The sequence below is a fragment of the Schistocerca gregaria genome, chromosome 4 (genome assembly GCF_023897955.1).
Source record: "Schistocerca gregaria isolate iqSchGreg1 chromosome 4, iqSchGreg1.2, whole genome shotgun sequence".
NCBI classification, from domain to species: domain Eukaryota; kingdom Metazoa; phylum Arthropoda; class Insecta; order Orthoptera; family Acrididae; genus Schistocerca; species Schistocerca gregaria.
Genome location: NC_064923.1, coordinates 550,975,287 through 550,998,550, shown reverse-complemented (window position 1 = coordinate 550,998,550; position 23,264 = coordinate 550,975,287). Strand labels below are relative to the sequence as shown.

Here is a 23,264-nt window from a genome sequence, read left to right as displayed (position 1 = left end):
CTGAAATTATGGTCAGCTGTCTGTTTACAACTGTGTATGCTCTGATGTGACATTCATACTACCTCGCGCTATGAGTACTACGTTGCTCAAAGCACAAGGTTGGTATTTTTCTTTGAAACTGCATGCAATGTCGAAGGGTGAAGTACGTGACGTTTTAAAGGAACAGCTCCGGTAGTGGGTCTCTGGGGAGTGGTGAAATTCACTGAGTGGTACTTTGAATGTCTGGATTCAACTTCTGTTGCTTCCAACTTTTTTTCATTTTATGTTATTCCTCACAATGTAAACAACTATTAATACAATTGAAAGTATTCAAACATTTCAATTTATACACGAAAAATTGAAATATTCGATTTACGAAATAGCTATGACTTTATTACTAAGAGATGCAATGCTCCTACAGTGATTTCTGCTCGGACGGCTGAAATGGCGGTCGCTAACACACGCTTGTGTACTGATGCTCGATCCAGGGGTAAGCTGGTTCGAATCCTGGTGGTGGAAACATTTTGGCCAGCGGCATAGTAGCTCAGTACTTTCGACCACAGTGCTCGCTACACTTTTTAATAATAAAAAAAACTAAGTGAAGTATTTAACGATCAGCATGACAGAGGGTCATAATATATCTGCTGAGACCAAATGTCGAGAACAACATTCGCTTAAAGTGGAAAATCTGGGTTTGAGTCCCGGTCCGGCAAGAATTTTCATTGTCATCATTCCAATGTATGGCCGAAGGTGGTTCATATTCGCAGTTCTGAATCATTTCCTATATTCAATTTAGGTGCGATTACTGCCCTTGCAAGTCAAAAGGCTAAAGATAGTAAAAAAAGCGAGTGTAGGAGCAACTTTAGTATGGAAGTGTTTCTTTTTCATATTGGGTACCACAGCAATGAATTTATTAACAGAAGGTGACATTTTCCACTTTTGCTGTATTCATTTTGTTTTTTCGCGACTAATTTCAGCCTGGAACTTAATGGCAGATTAAAACTGTGTGCTGGACCGAGACTCGAACTCGGGACTTTTGCCTTTCGCGGCCAAGTTCTCTACTAACTGAGCTACCCAAGCACGACTCACGACCCGTCCTCACAATTTTACTTCCTCCTGCACCTCGTCTCTAATTTCAGCGTTCTAGGCCACTCTCAAGTGATTTTGTGGTTCTGCAATAGAAAACTATGCCTAACGTATTGAAATGTCAGAATGTTTAAATTTATCTTTTCTATTCATTCTGTTCACAAATGCTCTCTTGTTGGTTTGACAGTTTAAAATTTACAAAGGCACGATACCTCTGTAAACGTCAAGCTGTCGAACCTACAAGACAGCATTTGTGAACAAAAACGAATAGAAAACACAAATTTAAAGACACTGACATTTCAATACGTTAGGCATAGTTTTCTATTGCAGGACCACAAAATCACTTGAGAATGGCCTAGATGGCTGAAACTAGTGGAGAACAAATAAAATGAATACAGCAAAAGTCGAAAATGTCACCTTTTAGTATGAAAGTGTTTTCTGTAGGCGACCTGCGAAAACGGACCGTTTCCAGTAGATCTCTGGAGGAGAAAGAGAGATTTAAAGAGTTAGATACGTCTACTCCAATGATAAATCTAAAAATACCAGAGCATCGGACGAGACTTACCGATTTGGCCCGAACTAAGGGAACAGAAGCAGGCAAATGCACCTTCCAAGTTCTAGAATATTCTGTCTTCGCCATAGCAAATGGCAAAAACGGGCTCTAAAAATTTACTTGTACAGTGTGAGGAGACTTGCAGTGAGCAGACCTGCAGAACTTGCAGTGGCGCGGCAGTTAATTGATTTAGCAGAGATTGGAGAGGTGGTGGCATGGGTTCGGTCCCCACCGGTTCCATTACTTTTGTTTTATTTTATTCCTCGCAGTGTAAACGATTAATTATAAAATCTAAATATATTTCAACAGTTCAATTTATATACGTAAGATTAATATGGCCCGAGCCGCTACTAGTACCGCTGGTCACCAGTTGCTGACCAGCATTGGTTTGGCTCTGTTGCAATGTGGCCTGTCGATCAGCTGTTTTAATCTGCAGTAGTATGCATGAACCATGTCGTCAATGTTTTGCTTGTGGCACTTGAATCTGGAGGCTTTGGTTTGGTCTACTTGGGGTACTCATGGGACACCCTGAACATGCTGGTACCTGCAAATCCCAGCTCAGTGTCTGCGCTGGATGGAGTGTCCCATTCATCGAGCACCAATGGTCTGGCTGCAATCAAGTATACTGATTTTGCATTTCTTGCCCATTCTGCACTTGACTGCCACGACTGTCTGACGACACGCCAGTAAATAAAATGAACTTCTGTAATGAAAGAAGTGTTCTCCTTTTATCTCACTCCAACACATTAGTTGTCTCCAATTAAATTAATGAGTGCATGTACAAAGTCAAATTTTTTTAAGTGTTCTCATAGAGCACATGAGGGAGAGTTAGCATTATTATTATGTTTCTTAAGCAATACTTCTTTTCCCTGCTTTTGTATCTGTCTGAAATATGCTAACCTGAGTTTTGTTTTCATTTTATATTTCATGATAGGGTCTTGGCTTTATTCGAGAAAAGGTGCAATACCACAGTTCAGAAGTTATTTCTCAGAGAAACATGTTATCAGCAAAGAATAACAATAAGGCTTACGAATGACGTGGTTAGTGAGCTTTTATGGATACTTACCCGGAATGACGACAGCACGAGCGGTATCTGAGAGATCGTGTGTCACGCTGAGGCGGTGCCAGGGGTCCAGTGCACCGTTGACGAAAACCACGTGACTTACGTTGGGGGAGCGACCACCGAAGTGAGTGTTAGTTGCCGATACCCCGTGGCTGGTGCGTTCCAGCGTAAACCTGTTGACAGGAAGAGAAATTGTTCAAATGGCTCTGAGCACTATGGGACTCAACATCTGAGGTCATCAGTTCCCTAGAACTTAGAACTACTTAAACCTAACTAACCTAAGGACATCACACACATCCATGCCCGAGGCAGGATTCGAACCTGCGACTGTAGCGGTCTCGCTGTTCCAGACTGAAGCGCCTAGAACCGCTCGGCCACACCGGCCAGCCACAGGAAGGGACCATAGTGACATGTATACCTTTTCGTATGTGTTAGAAGTTTACACAAGGTGTCCAATTATCTTGATCACCCCAAATAACTTATTGTCCAGAAGCAAAATGAAAAAAAAAAAAAAGAATCAAGCAGAGGCTGTTTAGCTAAAAGGGGGACATTAACCAACATGACTGCCTTTGTTCGTTGTGAAGATGTGAACAGCAGTATGTCTTTTTTAAATAGCGTCCTGCATTTTTAATCAGAAGCGCACTTCCTCTTCTATAGACCTGCTCATGAACGTATCACGTATTTATTCAGCATGGCTGTGAGAGGTAGATCATACCTTGCAGACACGTTGAAACACCAACAAATGGGATAATTTCATTTACAGTGTGATCATGGGTATGCTCAAAAACCAAACTGTAGGTCTTTTTTCTCATTATGTCACCGCTGTACTTCGACCCATATCACTTTGTTGATTCCGTACAGCCAACTGACACATACACGCCGCTTCATTGCCACAACTTACATCAACGGCTGAGGGTTACGTTACCGCCTAGTATCGTTTCCACACCATTTACGCAGGGCTTTCCGAAAGTGAGTTTCCTCACTGTTTTTGAAAGAGAAGATGGTACAACAGGTGACACAAACAAACGTCATAAGAATCCACACCCATTGCTGGTTCAGCAATGGAAGGGGTGTCAGCAGAGGAGGAATGATGTATGTGCAAAGCGCTGAGGAAGAGAGATTAGCACCAGAGCGGCGTGCCCGAGATTGTTCGATTACAAATCACGATGACGGAGGAACATGTACAGAGGGACATGTACGGACACCGTGGGACTAGCGTGTTTGCCATCTGTGAGTACTTATAGAACGTGTATAGAGAAGAGGTCATGTCTCGTAAAATACCTGTTCACTGGTGTTGCAAGTTCAGAGAAGGAAGGCGAGTGTGGAGGATGAAGGTCGAAGTGGGCGTCACTCCACATCAACGAATGAAAACAACATTGCTAGAGTACAGGACTTGGTGTTAGCGAACAGGAGCATAAAGCTGTCAGACGTCGTGTCCACACTGGGTGCTCAGGCTCATTACATTCTCCAAAATATGTTGGGTTACCGAAAAGTGTCTGCAAAACGGGTGCCAAGAAACCTGACCCTGGATCACAAGAGTGCATGAATGGGAATCAGTCGCGATCACTTGCTGCAGAACGCACGACAGGGAAATGAGTTTCCATGGAGAAACATCACAGGAGATGAGACATGCGGGAATCAGTTTACCCCAGAATCCAAGCCTCAATGACGCGGGGGATGCAAAATGGTGTGATTCTCCTCGATTTCCTCTAGCAAGGGACCATCAGCGCTGCACGCTACTGCAGCACCCTCGTAAAACTCAGGTCCACCATTCAATGAAGGAGATCAGGACTCTTGAATGACTTTGTTGTGATCTTGGACCGCAACAAAACACCACACACAGCAAGGCTCACACAGTGTCAGATTCGTCACTTGGGATGGAAATGGTTGGGTCACCCAGCCTACAGCCTCACACCTGCCCACCGGACTTTCACCTGTTTTCTACATTGAAAGGTGCACTCTAAGGACGTCACTTCCAAAGCAATGATGAGGTGGAGCAGACTCTACGAAAATTCCTTGCATAGCAGGGCGCCAGTTGTTACCAGAGTGGTATCTTCAAACTGATCTCTCATTGTCAATGGCGAGTGTGTCGAATAGTGTAAGGAGCATATTTCATGACGCCATGGTGTATTTGTTTTTGGATATAAAGTTCCCATGTGAAAAACAACGGCCAAATTTACTTTCGGGACGTCCTTCGTATACTGCTCCAAAGCAACCCCTTTGCTGTAATAATGGTGCGACCAATATTTTGTACTGTCAGCTTAGTTAAAAAGTTGTAGACTCTGCTCCAATCGACTATTGTTAAAGAGTCTTTCTGGAAATGAAAATTTAGAGGTACTCATTCGTTCATTTTTGAATTAATCCCGTGATATTCTGTTGTACAGTCAATGTTAAGGGGACCACACGATGCCTATCTAACCCATGTTAATTTAGACAAGTATTTGACCCATTTCTGAAAAAAAAACTATTTGATGCAGGACCTTAATGTTTTTACTGTATGTTACATGATGCTAATAGAGTCAGCTGTACTAAAATCTGCTTTATCTGTTTTATAGTTTTTAATAAATACATTTTTAAATTTATTAACAAAAATATTAAGTTTTTTCTGCAGAAAATATTTTTTGTGAGCTTCGTAATGGGGGAATATTAATGAATGGAGTACCAGAGGTGGCTTTTTATGATATGCATAGTCTCTGAAAATTTCACTCATTTTTCTATGATAGTTTCTGATATAATGGGGCATACGTACTGAAAATTTTAGTTTGCGGGAAATTGACTTTAAAGAAAAAACTTTTGAAATTCGTTATTTTCAGTTAATTAAAATTGTCCTGTTGCATATGGTGGACAGTCTTTGGCCTCTAGCAGGTCTTCCAGGTTCTTTTTCACCTTCCTGGATGTTTGTCTTGCTTTCTTGGCTATATTAGATGCAGACCTGTCTGCATCATCCATCATCATTTTATCGCAATGTTGCAGCCCACTGATCATATTTTCACCAGGATTAATTCACAGCTTTTTCAGTACCCAGCACTTTCCAATATTACCACAATTGAACGTAATAACAGCATCATGAACTCCTAGTTTCATTGTATGCGTGTCTACAAATACATTTTTAGGAAGGCGGTTCCAAATTATGCGGTTGAAACATTCATTTGCGTTCTGTGTCTGCCCATGCAGACATTTCCTTAGAAGGTCAGGATGAGCCAAGTATCTGACAACAGGTTTAATTGCTGTGATAACAGCAGCAGGAAGAGAATGCTGGTGAGAATAAGATTCTCCAGTTGCCTGAGCCCTATTGTATTTGCACCATGAATTTTCTCCTGATGGACACAATCCATGACATGGCTTATCATCATTAGAGGACTTATGGAAGAATATGGCCCAAACATCTCCCTTCTTTGCCTCCAGATTTTCTTTGTTTCTCCTAATTGCCTGTCCATAGTATACTGCAAGTTTTCTGTTTCAGTTTTAGTTAACCGACCCTGTCCGGACAGCAATTTTCCATCTTCTATTTTTTTTCCTCTCATCTCAGCAGTTAGTTTTCTCAGCCTTGTTCCCAAATGTTTTTGAACATGGCCTACACATTCTATTTTGCTAATAACGGTATCTCCATATGGCTTAGAGTTCACCACATTGTTGTATGCCTTACCGCCACCAGTGCCCAAATATTTGAGGTACCGTACGCCTCTTGTTTCTACGGTGCGATGAAATATTTGTTGTACTAAATGAACTTCCATACCATCACTTGTTCCTCTAAAATTAGCCACACAGTTGTGTTCTTTATGTTCATTAACATTTGCAATATTTAGACATTATCCCTGCATCTGACAGTTTACAGGTGTCTACATCGTGGCAGTCACTACTCCATTCAGAGAAGTATGTCCTATTTTCTGCCAACTTTCATCAAGTGCAACTGCAATATCCGAACATCCATCATTTTCTTCCACTGCTTTCCTAGCAGCCAGTTTCCCTAGCAGCCAGGAGTTCACTGGGAATATGCCATACCCACACCCTGCCATCGGATCGCCACGTTGGGTACCGTGATTCGTCACTCCACACAACGTTTTTACACTGTTCAATCGTCCAATGTTTACGCTCCTTGCACCAAGCGATGCGTCGTTTTGCATTTACCGGCGTGGTGTGGGGCTTATGAGCAGCCGCTCAACCATGAAATCCAAGTTTTCTCACCTCCCGCCTAACTGTCGTAGTACTTGCAGTGGATCCTGATGCAGGTTTCAATTCCATTGCGATGGTCTGGATAGATGTCTGCCTGTTACACATTACGACCCTCTTCAACTGTCGGTGGTGTCTGTCATTCAACAGACGAGACTGGCCTGTACGCTTTTGTGCTGCACGTGTCCCTTCACGTTTCCACTCTTCACTGTCACATCGGAAGTAGTGGACCTAGGGATGTTTAGGTGTGTGGAAATCTCGCGTACAGACGTATGAAAGAAGTGACACCCAATCGCCTAACCTCCGTTGAGTTCTGCAGTAGTTGGCAGCAAATTTCACCTAATACGAAAAACGTGTGTTTTTCGGGGTGTCTGGTTACTTTTGATCACATAGCATATGTGACTTGCCTTAAGCTGAGTCCTACGTCAGTGACTGAAGTGACCGAGAGCAGGCGACATTTGAATTCGGGCTACTCCAGTTACAGACAGCAGCGTTGGGCAACATACCATCGCGTCCTGCGCGCGAGTGACGAACCTCGCTACAATATAGCTGCTGGAGCCGTCTAGCTGTTTCTGTAAAACGGCGTCCATAAACCACAAAATATTGTACCTCGAGAGCAAGGCAGCAAAAGTAGCATCACTTAGGAAAATAAAGTGATGTGCTGTGCATGTTAATTGCAGAGATAGGATTCTTCTTGCAGAATTGCTGAATTTATAGCACTGACTACGAAGATCACTAGACTAATTCTTCAAATAAAAGGGGATAAGCAGAGATACATTCCACTATCTAATCAATGAATTAACTTCCGACAGCCGATGAGTGTTTAAGAATCGTTGACTAACGTAAATATGGAAAAATGAGAGACATTCCTCATGAGGTGTCTGAGGTAATTAAACTACCAAACCTCTGGTCTGTGTTCGTTTCTAGGTCGTAGCTTTTATTCAACCGATATTATTTTTGATGTGTACAATTATAACGCTAGATCTGTGTACTAAGTTTTATCTGTACTCTGTACCCTGTATCCCAAAGTATATTTTTAAGTTCTTGGCAACGCATTTGATTTTTAAGCGTTTACGCACCTATCCCAGGAAAAAATTCCCTACTAAAAGACATTGAACAACCAAGAAATTTTACAGATTTTTGATTGTTGGGAACGTAATTCACCAGTAATAATTGTTAATGCCAAGTGTTACAATTAATCTAAATACTCTGCATAAATATGGCATACAAAATTTTTGAAAGAAAGTTTAAATGATTTGTGAAATTATTTGGCTAAAAGCAAGAAATAGAACAGATTAGAAAAACATTTGATGCACTTCATTTGTTGTACACGATTTCGAGCATCATTCAAAGGTACGTCAACTGATTTTATAATCTACTTTATTTCTTTTACACACATCATTTCACATAACACTTAACCAATTTTATTCATTTTTTATTTTCTAGTTTTAATCAGAAAGCATGATCTTAATGACACCTCATTTGCCTTCCTAGTGTCTTCTGTTCTCGAAGTGTCTAAACTCAGAATTTTTTTCGAAGGAAGGCTTTGAGCTAGTTAAATATCTTTTTATGCTCAAAACAGCTAGGCCGTGAAAAAATGAACTCTTTGACACTTCATTTACATAGCCAACAGTAGTTGTTCTTGAAATATTTTAATTTCTCCTCAAATTATTAAATCAATTTTCCTTAATTATCATGATTACTTTCAACCAATTATTATTATTATTATTATTATTATAATTATTATTATTATTATTATTTTGCGTAACTAGACTTCACGCTGGTCACTTTGATATCTCATTTGCACATTTCTTATTCTTTGTTGTCCTATGAAAATTCTGACAGACACTCATTGTGTAATTTAACATTTAACCCAGACCTTTCAGGTGTTAATCATACAAAAAAATACGTCGTCTTTGCGTGTTGTCATTTGCAGGAAATTTCGTTTCGAAATCTTGAATCGTATATGAAATTGACGATTTTTATGACCAATGTTTGTGAGGTGCAGGGACAGAATTGGGTGCGCCACGTGCGGCCCATATACCACATTCACAATCCAAAATCTCGTGAAGTAAGAGAGATACCATTCTGTTCTCAGGTTTAAATACAATTTAGATATCTTCCCTACATTTTATACACAGACATGTAAGACGTAAATGAACGATATGCAAAGTCTACATGGTGCATTTTTACCTCTGCAAACTCTTAAAAATTTCGTGCAGTCATTTACTTAGTTTCGTGCAGTACAGTAACTACGGCCAATAACAAAAATAAATTCAGTCCTTTATCGAGCGAAGAGGTCAAGCTGTGTGATGAGAAAGCATCATTTTTTTACCAAATATTTTTCTGAAGATTTCATGATATGTATTTCACAGCAGCTGGCGCGTTCGCTCCAGTGCTTTGCTTAGAAACTTACACTAACCTGACCGAGATAGTTCGAAAACAGTGAAGTTGAAATGTCACACGCCATTTCCTTAAGTAATTTCAGATCAAAACAGAGCTATACTCTTGGCTCTGATGATAAATATCAGGTAGCAAAGATTCTGTGCTGGAAATCTCTTACGACGTGTATAAACTGTTATTGTAAACTTTTATTGTATTACCCCTAAGGTACTTTTTTGGTATCAGATTGTTATTCCTTCAAAATCGATGCTGATTTTCGAGGAGTTTATGCCTTTTACCTTTAATAGTGTCAGGTAGTGGAGGAATGAATCTGTAGCATCCCAACTCTCCAGAAAGAGTAGTAATTTTTTACCGTTAGCCAACGTTCCCTAGTTTGCTTCAAAATTCATGGAGATATAAATGCATTATGTAGTAGTGACAAGCATGTTAGGTTAGAAACAACTTTGGCGGCACAAGTTTCGTAAAGTTTGATATTTCGATTTCCAGTGTTGATAGTTCATGAGTGTGCTCCTGGAGATGTGTTTGCTCGGTCCCCATATTCGAGTTTTATTTTTCCGGTGTTTTTTCAACAAAATTTGTTATAACACTTCACTTACCATTCTCATTGTTTGTGAATGTGCGTGTTTACTGTATCGTAGTATTCCCAAGTGTACCTGTATCTTTATCTTCGATCTTTAGTTTGTGTTATGGGATCTGATATTTGTTGATTTGCTGTGTGTGTGTGTGTGTGTGTGCGTGTGTGCATGTTTTGTTATGTGTGAATGTGTTACTCTTCATGTGTGTGTTTGTGAAACAGAGAGAGAGAGAGAGAGAGAGAGAGAGAGAGAGAGAGAGAGAGAGAGAGAGAGAGAGAGGATTAATTAATTATTTTAATTATTTATTGTGGTTATGTTGCACATTTCTGTTTTTTATTGCTTTAGTGACTAACATTATCAGTGAGTTGTTGTTTATGTTGGTTTAGTCATTAATTACTTTTTTTTTAATAATGTTAACAGAATCTTCCGTCGGTTCTTGGTAGAACAACATTATAATAAATGAAAAGCACCAGTTTGCGTATGTTCTACAATTTCTTTTATTGTGTTAACCAGTTTTCGGCTAACAAGGCCATCTTGAGACATTTACTGAGTATTGTTACCAAAGAAGTTACAATGTTTACAAACAACATTGGAAGGAGAGTAACACTTCTAGACTGAATCAGAACTATACAGTAAGTAATAACTTTGACAGTGCAGTGGTAATGCAATGAAAAAGTAAAAAAAAATTGAACAGTAAATAAATAAAAATGGAGAAGACAGGAAAAACAGCATGCCCACATAATAGTTTCTATTAATAAACAAAACTAATAAAATAAAATAGAATTAGTACTTGACAAGGCTATATCGGGAGGTATAAAACGTGGAGAGTGATACACAAACCAATTAAAAGAAGAAAAAATTATCAACGTAATTACAGAATACATAAGGAACTTAAGCAATATCAGTAAGATAAACAGAAATAAACAGATACAGGAAAATGGAGGCGTTTGAGGAAACATACAGTAAATGCAATCTTTGTGAGTGTGGTGGTACTCCATTTTAACATATCATTATATTCAAAACAGTGGCTATGTAACAATTTGCTTTAAATAAATGATCAAAGTAAAATGTGAACAATATTTGATAAGACAACTACAAGAGGTGTTAAACATGGTCAGTAATACGAGTGCCAGTTACAAAAAAAAAAAGCCTTAACTATTGAAACTACAATGTATATGGAATACATAGACAGCTTTGATAAAACAAGAGTACGTAACTAATACAGGAAAATGGGAATATGTAGGAACACACAGTGTGGGAAGTAATGAACAACAGAGATGATTATATAAAGTTTAGGAGAGGGGAAATGTTGAAGTGTGTCTGGTCATTTATGGTTAGATCTGGACTGTGAACAAGATGTTTGTTAATTTCCAGGGCTTCCAGCAGGTCGAGTGTATGGCCTTCGTTTGCTAAGTGAACTACATGGGGCACTGGCTGGTAGTTGTAAGCTTCATTCAGTACATGCTCAGCAAATACGGAGTGAAAATTTTGCAACCTCCAGCTGCGTTCATGTTCAGCCAGCCTAGTTGCTATGTCTCTCCCTGACTAACCGATGTAAAATCTGTCACAATCAGAACAGGTGATTTCGTTTACCCCACTATTGGCTAATAACTGGATCTTATCTTCGCTATTAATAACAAATTGGGCTGTCGTGTTCTTAACATACTAGGAAATTCTATACTTGCAGGCTTTCAGTGCTTTGGCAACAATCTGTGGTACCTCACCTAGAAATGGTAGTGTACACCATTTCTTGCAGACATCGTCACTTTCTATTTGTACTTCACTATTGCTATTTGAGTTTACGGAATATTGAGTGGAGCTGTGGATTGTAAAAATGGAGTGTCAATTGGAGCAATCGGAAAATTTCCCACATATTCTTGTGTTTAAGTTCAATAGAGAGGTGACAGGAGCGGAGGCAGCCAGAGACATCTGCGCCATGTGTGAGGGTAATGCCATTGGACAGAGCCCGGCAACGAAATGATATTCTCGGTTCGGAAAGGATCGTTTTGACGCTAGTGACTCTCCACTTTCAGGAAGACCTTGGGGTTTACTGAGGTTTGTATAAAGACATCAATCCACGATGATCTACGTCAATGTACTCGAGAAAAGGCAAATGTGAAGAACTGTGAACACCCTACCATCGAGTGATATTTGCATTCAATGGATAAGGTTCTAAAATCGAGTTCATGGATACTGCACGCTCTAAACCAAAACCACGACAATCAGTGAGCGGCCACATGTGCATGTTCCCTTTCCGTCATCAATTGGCTCGTGAACAACACAGACCATTCCAGTCCGCTATCGTTATTGTTGATGAGAAATCGTGTCTTTCTCCTAACACAAGGAAAAGAAAGCAATGTTTGAGAGAGCCAAACAAAGTAGACTACTGGCCATTAAAATTGCTACACCACGAAGATGACGCGTTACGGACACGAAATTTAACCGAGAGGAAGAAGATGATGCAAAATGCAAATGATTAGCTTTTCAGGCATTCAAAAAGGTTGGCGTCGGTGACGACACCTCTGACATGAGGAAAGTTTCCAACCGATTTTTCATATACAACAAACAGCAGTTGACCAGCGTTGCCTGGTGAAACGTTGTTGTGATGCCTCGTATGAGGAGGAGAAATGCATACCATCAAGTTTCCGACTTTGATAAAGGTCGGATTGTAGCCTATCGCGATTGCGGTTTATCGTATCGCGACATTGCTACTCGCGTTGGTCGAGATCCAATGACTGTGAAACCTTCCCGTCTAATATTGGATGAACGTTTGCTTGCTGACTGAACGCTGCGTCTCTTAAAATCTTTTAACTGCTGCTCTGTCAAGACTACCTGCTGATTATTACGACGAAACATAAAATGTGTTGTCGCCGTGGCCCTCAGTCGTTACCTGAAATTATTAAGACTGATTCTTACCTTTAATTATTTATACTGGATCGCCATCTGACTGCTACAGCAAACTGTGGAATGAATATACTTACTTCTCTTTAACATAATTATAAGCTGCTGGTGGAGTTTCATAATACTTTGTGACTGGAATTCTTTAAGTTGAAGTTAATTTAGATTTGATAAAAGCTGAAGCTCAGTTTAGACTTTTCTTTTAAGATAACAATAAATTCCGTAAAGCATTTACGTGAATGATTTTGGGATAGAAAATTCTTAATGCATTTAATCTGGTAGAAGTTAACTATATTCTGAGAACGATCTTGACAAACAATTACAAGAGCACACCGCTTCTTTCAAAGTGTTAATTCATACCTCGCTTACAGCGACCTCCTCTCATGTCTCGCTAGCTACGACTGCCTCGTCTCACATCTTACTCGCAACAACTCGCTTCCAACGCTCAATGCTACAAAAGTGCGGTCTCGCCGCCAACAATGGTTTTTGGTGCAGACAATCCCTGCTACCATTACAGATGTATTACTGCGCGCTGTTTCCCGCTCTTTCTCAATAATACACAATGCAATTTAATTAACAAAACAATTTAAATAAGAAACAGTTCAGATAATTACATGCTAAAACAGTTTAAATACGCCTATTACATAATTACAACTGTTTAGCAGAATATGGAATCGGTGGGTTCAGGAGGGTAATACGGAACACCGTGCTGGATCTCAGCGGCCTCGTATCATTAGCAGTCGAGATGACAGGCATCTTATCCGCATGGCTGTAACGGATCGTGCAGCCACGTATCGATCCCTGAGTGAACAGATGGGTACGTTTGCAAGACAACAAACATCTGCACGAACAGTTCGACGACGTTTGCAGCAGCATAGACTATCAGCTCGGAGACCATGACTGCGGTTACCCTTTCACTGCATCACAGACAGTAGCGCCTGCGGTGGTGTACTCATCGACGAACCTGGGGGCACGAATGGGAAAACGTCATTTTTTCGGATGAATCCACGTTTGTTTACAGCATCATGATGATCGCATCCGTGTTTTGCGACATCGCGGTGAACGCACATTGGAAGCGTGTATTCGTCATCGCCATACTGGCGTATCACCCGGCGTGATTGTATGGGGCGCCATTGGTTACCGTCCCGTTCACCTCTTGTTCGCATTGACGGAACTTTGAACCTGATTTCTCAGGATCTATGCACCCAAATTGCGTGAAAATGTAATGACATGTCAGTTCTAGTATAAAATATTTGTCGAATGAATATCTGTTTATCATCTGTATTTCTTCTAGCTGTAGCAATTTTAAGGGCCAGTAGTGTAGCAACTTCGTGTACAAAACCTGCGTGCATTCACATCAGGTAATGTTACACATCTTATGCAACAGCGACGGTGTGGTGTGCCACGAATTGCTTCCCCGAGGTATAACCATCACTTCTGACATTTATTGGCAACAACTGACACGTTTTGCAGACGCAATGAAAGAACAACGATCAGAAGCACTGCTCGAAGAGATGCTACTCCACGAGAACACCGGCCCGCATTTTGCTAGACTGCCAAAAAACACTATACAGAAGTCGAATTCGGAAGTCATTCCTCTACCACTTTATTCACCTGATGTTGCGCCCTCAGATTTTCATCTTTTCCGTTCACTATCGAGCAGCCTTCAAGAAACTTATGTCTAGGATAAAAGTGCGCTCCGGACAGGGCTTGACGAGTTCTTCACCTCAAAACCACGTGATTTCTGCAGTCGCAGAGTCGAAAAGTTACCCAAGCGTCAGCATACTGTTATAAATAGCGAAGGATAGTATAATATTGAGGATTAAAGTCTTTGTTATGTGCATCTCTTCCCTTTAGTACGGAACAGCGCTACGAACTTATGCACCAGCCCAACACAACAATTATAAACCTGAAGTTGCGTCTTTACTGACGTGAATATGGTTGTTGCGAATAAAGCTCCTCCATACAGGTACGTGGCCTTTGGAAACACCTGATCATTCTTGACATTTTAAATTGTTAGGATAATTCAAGGGGTATTGAGTGTTGAGTTTTTTTATTGCTATTGACAATATCTCTGAGCTGTGATTGACCCCCCCCCCCCCCCCCCCCCCGAAAGTTGTTTGCAGCAATTACAAAAAATGGCTCTGAGCACTATGCGACTTAACATCTGTGGTCATCAGTCGCCTAGAACTTAGAACTAATTAAACCTAACTAACCTAAGGACATCACACACATCCATGCCCGAGGCAGGATTCGAACCTGCGACCGTAGCAGTCGCACGGTTCCGGACTGCGCGCCTAGAACCGCGAGACCACCGCGGCCGGCTAGCAATTACAAAGCAATCATTGGCGCACATGAAGATCTGCAAAAGTCAAAAATCTGAAGTTGTTGTTGTGGTCTTCAGTCCTGAGACTGGTTTGATGCAGCTCTGCATGCTACCCTATCCTGTGCAAGCTTCTTCATCTCCCGTACTTACTGGAACCTACATCCTTCTGACTCTGCTTAGTGCATTCATCTCTTGGTCTCCCTCTACGATTTTTACTCTCCACGCTGCCCTCCAATGCTAAATTTGTGATCCCTTGAGGCCTCAGAACATGTCCTACCAACCAGTCCATTCTTCTTGTCAAGTTGTGCCACAAACTCTTCTTCTCTCCAATTCTATTCAATACCTCCTCATTAGTTATGTGATCTACCCATCTAAGCTTCAGCATTCTTTTGTAGCACCACATTTCGAAAGCTTCTATTCTCTTCTTGTCCAAACTATTTATCGTCCATGTTTCACTTCCATACATGGCTACACTCCATACAAATACTTCCAGACACGACTTCCTGACTCTTAAATCTATGCTTGATGTTAACAAACTTCTCTTCTTCAGAAACACTTTACTTGCCATTGTCAGTCTACATTTTATATCCTCTCTACTTCGACCATCATCAGTTATTTTGCTCTCCAAATAGCAAAACTCATTTACTACTTTAAGTGTCTCATTTCATAATCTAATTCCCTCAGCATCACCCGACTTAATTCAACTACTTTCCATTATCCTCGTTTTGCTTTTGTTGATGTTCATCCTATACCCTTCTTTCAAGACTCTGTCCATTCCGTTCAATTGCTTTTCCAAGTCTTCCGCTGTCTCCGACAGAATTACACTGTCATAGGCGAACTTCAAAGTTTTTATTTCTTCTCCATGGATTTTAATACCCAAGGATTTATACTACCCCTCGTTTTTTTGTCTGCTTGATCCTCTGCTGCCTTTACTACTTCATCCCTCAGAGCTACCCATTCTTCTTCTGCTGTATTTCTTTCCCCCATTCCTGTCAATTGTTCCCTTATGCTCACCCTGAAACTCTCTACAACCTCTGGTTTAGTCAGCTTATCCAGATCAGCCTATCCAGATCTCCTTAATTTCCCATCTTTTTGCAGTTTCTTCAGTTTTAATCTATAGTTCATAACCTATAGATTGTGGTCAGAGTCCACATCTGCCCCTGGAAATGTCTTACAATTTAAAACCTGGTTCCTAAATCTTTGTCTTACCATTATATCATCTATCTGACACCTTCTAGTATCTCCAGGATTGTTCCATGAGTACAACCTTCTTTTATGATTCTTGAGCCAAGTGTTAGCTATGATTAAGTTGTGCTCTGTGCAAAATTCTACCAGACGGATTCCTCTTTCATTTCTTACCCCCAATCCATATTCACCTACTACGTTAACTTCTCTTCCTATTCCTACTATCGAATTGCAGTCCCCCATGACTATTAAATTTTCCTCTCCCTTCACTACCTGAGTAATTTCTTTTATCTCATCATATATTTCATCAACTTCTTCGTCATCTGCAGAGCTAGTTGGCATATAAACTTGTACTACTGTAGTAGGCGTGGGCTTCGTGTCTATCTTGGCCACAATAATACGTTCACTATGCTGTTTGTAGTAGCTTACCCGCACTCCTATTTTTTTATTCATTATTAAGCGTACTCCTGCATTACCCCTATTAGATTTTGAATTTATAACCCTGTATTTACCTGACCAATAGTCTTCTTCCTCCTGCCACCAAACTTCAATAATTCCTACTATAACTAAACTTAACCTATCCATTTCCATTTTTAAATTTTCTAACCTACCTGCCCAATTAAGGGATCTGACATTCCACGCTCCGATCCGTAGAACGCCAGTTTTCTTTCTCCTGATAACGACGTCCTCTTGTGTAGTCTAATGTTAAGAACTCATATAATTTGACATACCAGTTCGCTAATCAGCACTTAACACTGTTATTTTACTGCAAATGGTGTGGATCACGACACAGATGACCGTAGTACAGCCTTAACTACCTACAACGTCAACTTTAAGTAGGTGTAGAAAACGTCTTGAATCAGGCATAATGTAGCAGCTCAATAGTTTTCAAATCTACATAGAGTCAGAAACCTAAACTGGATGGCGTGAAGAATGGCTAGTAGTGGGGCAGCATATATTCCACTTAAAAAACAAAAGCATACCCTTTTTTAGTGTAATTAACACATGGCATAACAGAGGTAAATTTTCTTCTCACGTCGAAAGAAAAATTTTCTTTTCTACACTACCGGCCATTAAAATTGCTACACCACGAAGATGAAGTGCTACAGACGCGAAATTTAACCGACAGGAAGAAGATGCTGTGATATGCAAACGATTAGCTTTTCAGAGCATTCACACAAGGTTGGCGCCGGTGGCGACACCTACAACGTGCTGACATGAGGAATGTTTCCAACCGATTTCGCATACGGCAGTTGACCGGTGTTGCCTAGTGAAACGTTGTTGTGATGCCTCGTGTAAGAAGGAGAAATGCGTACCATCACCTTCCGACTTTGATAAAGGTCGAATCTTAGGGGTATGCTTTTGTTTTTAAGTGGAATATACGCTGCCTTACTACTAGCCATCCTTCACGCCATCCAGTTTTACAGTTTCTTTGTGGAGGCGTGAAACAAGTCAAGTACGCTTTCTTATAGACTTCTATCAGTACGAAGTAATAAAGGAAAAAAGATTATTTTAAATGTTCGATTTTGTGTTATCTGTATTTCATTTATCGATAACTAGTGGCCAAAATAACTGAAGATCCAGTTACTTACTCTGGTCCAAATACGGCTTCACAGATACCCCCACTGAAGGAGACGCCTATTCTGTGGCCGAATGGCTGTTTATCAGAATCCGTCGTCACGAAGTAGCCAAATTCTGTACACGTCTGGTATAGCCACTGTCTTGCTGTGAACAAACATCAGTAATATCTATGTCATTACTCACAGCTGTTCACTCTACAATCATATATACCATTGATTAATTTACATAATTATAAATACTGAGTGCGTTACAGGCACTTCTACAACCCCTGGGGGGCGGTTGTTCACACCAAACAAAGAAAAAAGTGCTCATGAATATACATACAAAAGCTACTGTTTTTGTGTTTTTAAGAACAGGACACTTCACAAAGTACTCAAGTCATAAACCACACGAAATATTCAAAATAAGCTCACCAGAGACATTTTTAATCACCCCTTTAAAACAGCAGACTGTTCGCTTTTGGAGGCCTGTGACTGGTATGGAGCGGTCAACGAACCGCCACCATTGACTTAAGTCATGGCAGTGGCCTTGATTGTATGGTATCAACGCTTTAATATGGGTCGATGTGCTGACGTGACAGAATGACAAAAATAAAATAAACTACGTTTTGTGTTTGCATGTATCCATTACATACCGCGAATAAAATTATTCTAATTGTTGGTGGCGCAAAGTAGACTGTTCAGTATGTCCACAAAGAACGGTGTACCACTCGCATCCATGAAAAACAGCGTGAAATCTGTGGTGGTAAAAAGATCCTAGGCAACGAGGAGTCGAGATGAGTGTCTCGCTTTGTCAATGTCAGTCGGTTCCACACCCCATAGAAATTTCTGTTTTTAATGAGTTCACATCCATATCAATCAGTATTTCAGTGAACAATGCAAAAGAACTGTATATGTCGCACGTTTACAGAGTGTACCTCACAAAACGCCATTGCCCACAATAGCACATAAAACTGCATGTCTTCAATAGGTCAAACAACACAGAAATTGGACAGTAGCTGATTCTATTCGGAAAGAACAAATTCCGACCTCTACCGCGTTTAGAAAGTGAAGGTATTCATTAGCAACAAATGAAAATTTGCACTAAGGCTGTAATTAGGACTTGGGTCGCTTGCTTACTAGTCAGATCCGTTAACCATCAACGCGAAGGCGCCACAACGGTTACAGGTTACATTACACTGTGTATTCAGACTCACGGACTACACAAGCACGCCTCCTCTCTCAGTCCAAATTCCCACTTACCGCACACTACAAACATAGCATCCCCCAGCCCTCTGCCTTCATTTTGTTCGTCACATCATGCGCAGTCCCGCATGAGGTCCGACGAAGAGTGCTCTGCACTGAATGATCATATTAGCCTTCATGGCACATACGAGTGGTGCAGAGCACTCATAGCTGGGACTGCGCGTGATGCGACCGGCAAACGGGAATCTGGATTGAGAAGGGAGGCGCACTTGGGTAGTCCGTGCAGTTGTATCTGCCTATCAAGCAGTAGGCCTGGGTTCGAATCCCGGCCTTCATACAAATTTCCATTTGTCGCCAATGAAATCTTTCATTGCCCAAATGCGACAGAGATCGGAATTGCTCCTTTCTGAACATATTCTATGTCCGGCCGCGCGATCAAACACATAAATGGTGTTTGTTCTTTCGGAAATGTCCTAAAGACTAGACACCTCTCATATACACTCCTGGAAATTGAAATAAGAACACCGTGAATTCATTGTCCCAGGAAGGGGAAACTTTATTGACACATTCCTGGGGTCAGATACATCACATGATCACACTGACAGAACCACAGGCACATAGACACAGGCAACAGAGCATGCACAATGTCGGCACTAGTACAGTGTATATCCACCTTTCGCAGCAATGAAGGCTGCTATTCTCCCATGGAGACGATCGTAGAGATGCTGGATGTAGTCTTGTGGAACGGCTTGCCATGCCATTTCCACCTGGCGCCTCAGTTGGACCAGCGTTCGTGCTGGACGTGCAGACCGCATGAGACGACGCTTCATCCAGTCCCAAACATGCTCAATGGGGGACAGATCCGGAGATCTTGCTGGCCAGGGTAGTTGACTTACACCTTCTAGAGCACGTTGGGTGGCACGGGATACATGCGGACGTGCATTGTCCTGTTGGAACAGCAAGTTCCCTTGCCGGTCTAGGAATGGTAGAACGATAGGTTCGATGACGGTTTGGATGTACCGTGCACTATTCAGTGTCCCCTCGACGATCACCAGAGGTGTACGGCCAGTGTAGGAGATCGCTCCCCACACCATGATGCCGGGTGTTGGCCCTGTGTGCCTCGGTCGTATGCAGTCCTGATTGTGGCGCTCACCTGCACGGCGCCAAACACGCATACGACCATCATTGGCACCAAGGCAGAAGCGACTCTCATCGCTGAAGACGACACGTCTCCATTCGTCCCTCCATTAACGCCTGTCGCGACAGCACTGGAGGCGGGCTGCACGATGTTGGGGCGTGAGCGGAAGACGGCCTAATGGTGTGCGGGACCGTAGCCCAGCTTCATGGAGACGTTTGCGAATGGTCCTCGCCGATACCCCAGGAGCAACAGTGTCCCTAATTTGCTGGGAAGTGGCGGTGCGGTCCCCTACGGCACTGCGTAGGATCCTAGGGTCTTGGCGTGCATCCGTGCGTCGCTGCGGTCCGGTCCCAGGTCGACGGGCACGTGCACCTTCCGCCGACCACTGGCGACAACATCGATGTACTGTGGAGACCTCACGCCCCACGTGTTGAGCAATTCGGCGGTACGTCCACCCGGCCTCCCGCATGCCCACTATATGCCCTCGCTCAAAGTCCGTCAACTGCACATACGGTTCACGTCCACGCTGTCGCGGCATGCTACCAGTGTTAAAGACTGCGATGGAGCTCCGTATGCCACGGCAAACTGGCTGACACTGACGGCGGCGGTGCACAAATGCTGCGCAGCTAGTGCCATTCGACGGCCAACACCGCGGTTTCTGGTGTGTCCGCTGTGCCGTGCGTGTGATCATTGCTTGTATAGCCCTCTCGCAGTGTCCGGAGCAAGTATGGTGGGTCTGACACACCGGTGTCAATATGTTCTTTTTTCCATTTCCAGGAGTGTAGATACAAGTAGTTGCCTGTGTTGTCCGACGAGTCGCGATGTAGCCAGTTGCCAGATGATGCAAGGTGGTGAATGCAACGACGGCTTAATCAGGTGTTTAATTCACCATGGCTGGAGGACGTAGTTCAGATCTGATATGGCACTGTGAAGTTTTGGTTGTGTTTTTCGTGCCTTGACGTGAGCCTACTCATTCAAGATAACAGGAATATGAACCAGTAGAGGTATTTCAATATGATCAGGTTTTGACGTTTCTCCTGCATATTCATGGTGGGTACGCTGTCTTCCCAGATGGACACAGCCTTGGTCACACGGCTACGTCGTTACGTTCTCAGTCTGAACACTCAGGCAGCTACTATACTACGTTAATGTTTAAATACTTTGATGAGCCAGAACATTATGACCACTTACCTAATAGCCTTTATGTCCACCTTTGCCAAGGATAACAACGGCGACGCGTCGTGGTGTGAAAGCAATGAGACCTTGGTAGGTCGCTGCAGGGAGTTGGCACCACATGTGCGCACGCACGTCACCTAATTCGCGTAAACACAGGGCAGTGTTCGACCAGGTCCGGATCTGGCGAGTTGCAGGGCCAGCACATTAATTGGAACTCGCCACTGTCTTCCTCCGACCACTTCATCGCACGCCTGGCCTTGTAACCTGGCGCATTATCTTGATGAAAAAAGCCACTGCCATCGGGAAACATGATCGTTATGAAGGGGTTTACGGTGGTCATTACCAGCGTATGATACTCCTTGGCTGTCATGGTACTTTGCACGAGCTCCACTGGACGCATGGATGCCCATGTGAATGTTCTCCAGAGCATAGTGTAGCCGCCGCCAGCTTATCTCCATCCCCAGTACAGGTGTCAAAGAGCTATTCGCCTGGAAGACGACGGATTCGCTCCCTCCCATCGGCATAATGAAAAAGGTATTGGGATTCATCAAACCATGCAACACTCTGCCACTGTGCCAACACCCAGTGACGATGGTCATGGGCCCATTTCAGTTGTAGTTGGCGATGTCATGATGTTAACATTGGCGCATGCATGGGTCATTGGCTGCAGAGACCCATCGTTAGAACTGTTCGGTGCACTGTGTATTCAGACTCACTTGTACTCTACCCAGCATTTAAGTCTAATATTAGTTCCGCAGCATTTCGCCACCTGTCCTGTTTTACCAGTCTGCCCACCCTACGACGTCCGACATATGTAATGAGGAATGGCTGCCCACCCTCATTACATTTGGACGTGGTTTCACCTCGGGTTCTCCACGTGTTGAAGGCACTCACCACAGCACTACTTGAACACCCGACAAGTTGCTCAGTTTACGAAATTCTCGTGCCGAGCCTCCGGGTCATCACAATCTGCCCACGGTGGAACTCAGTTAGATCGCGCGCCTTCCCCATTCTACACAAGGTCAGCACGCTCATTGATACTAGAAGCATCGTCCGTGTGTCTGACAAGCAGTCATTCCTCTCCAGGTGACAATGAAAATATATGGCTAGCCAGGACTCGAAACCAGATTTAGCGCTTAACACAAGCGGTCGCCTTAAGCGCTTTGGCTATCCGTGCACGACTCACAGCCCGACTCAAACCTCCGTATGTTATCGTTCGTGGGTCACAACCTGTACTTTTCCACACATTATATAATTCCCCTACAAGGGAGGGCATCTTTAATTGAAAGTCACTGCCTGGTACTGGCGGACAAATACTATATAATAATGTTCCTGCCTGCATAGCTGCACATGTGTGCAAGTCCAAAGGAACATCGTATCATTCTTCTTGACAGCACAGGCACGGAAATGTATTTATCCATCAACACCAGGCAGTGAATTTCAATTGAAAATGTCGTCCCCTGTAAGGTTATTATACAATGTGTGTAGGAGTAGAGATTGTGATGGGAAATAATGACATAGGGATGTCTGACTCCGGCTTTGAATCGTGCACCGGTAGCCCCAGTTCCCCTTTTAGCGCCGCAACGTAGCTTGTTTGACGTTTTCCTCATTAGTGCTGTTCTGTCTGCCGAGTGAGTCGTAGTGACTCGGCTCCGACTTACTGGCTATGTTCGTCTACTTGCAGCGGCGTCGGCCGCTCCGCTATGGCTTCCATGGTTTCCACGTGATATTCCACGAAAAGATACTATGAGCTTTACTTTCGATAAAACAACTCGACATGTGCTGCCCTACATCTCTATACATCCACGACTGGCTTGTCAACACAATTCATGTGAACTCTCATCAGGTCCATACCCCTTATTTTCCCGGAAGAACAGATACTACCTTCATATATAGTTAAAATATGCTACCCGGCCACAGATCTTCTTGTGCGAGCGCTCACGCTAT

General features: G+C 42.4%; 1 protein-coding gene across 1 annotated transcript in view; it reads right to left on the bottom strand.

Moving 5' to 3' along the window:
- Positions 1–23,264, bottom strand: part of LOC126268003 (thymus-specific serine protease-like) — a 182,069-nt gene that overhangs the window by 37,509 nt on the left and 121,296 nt on the right. Inside the window, exons 7-8 of the mRNA XM_049973379.1 lie at positions 17,831–17,963; positions 2,685–2,854 (exon numbers count right to left, since the gene is read on the bottom strand). Of these exons, the coding sequence (XP_049829336.1) occupies positions 2,685–2,854; positions 17,831–17,963 (303 nt within the window). The remainder of the gene's footprint in view (positions 1–2,684; positions 2,855–17,830; positions 17,964–23,264) is intronic.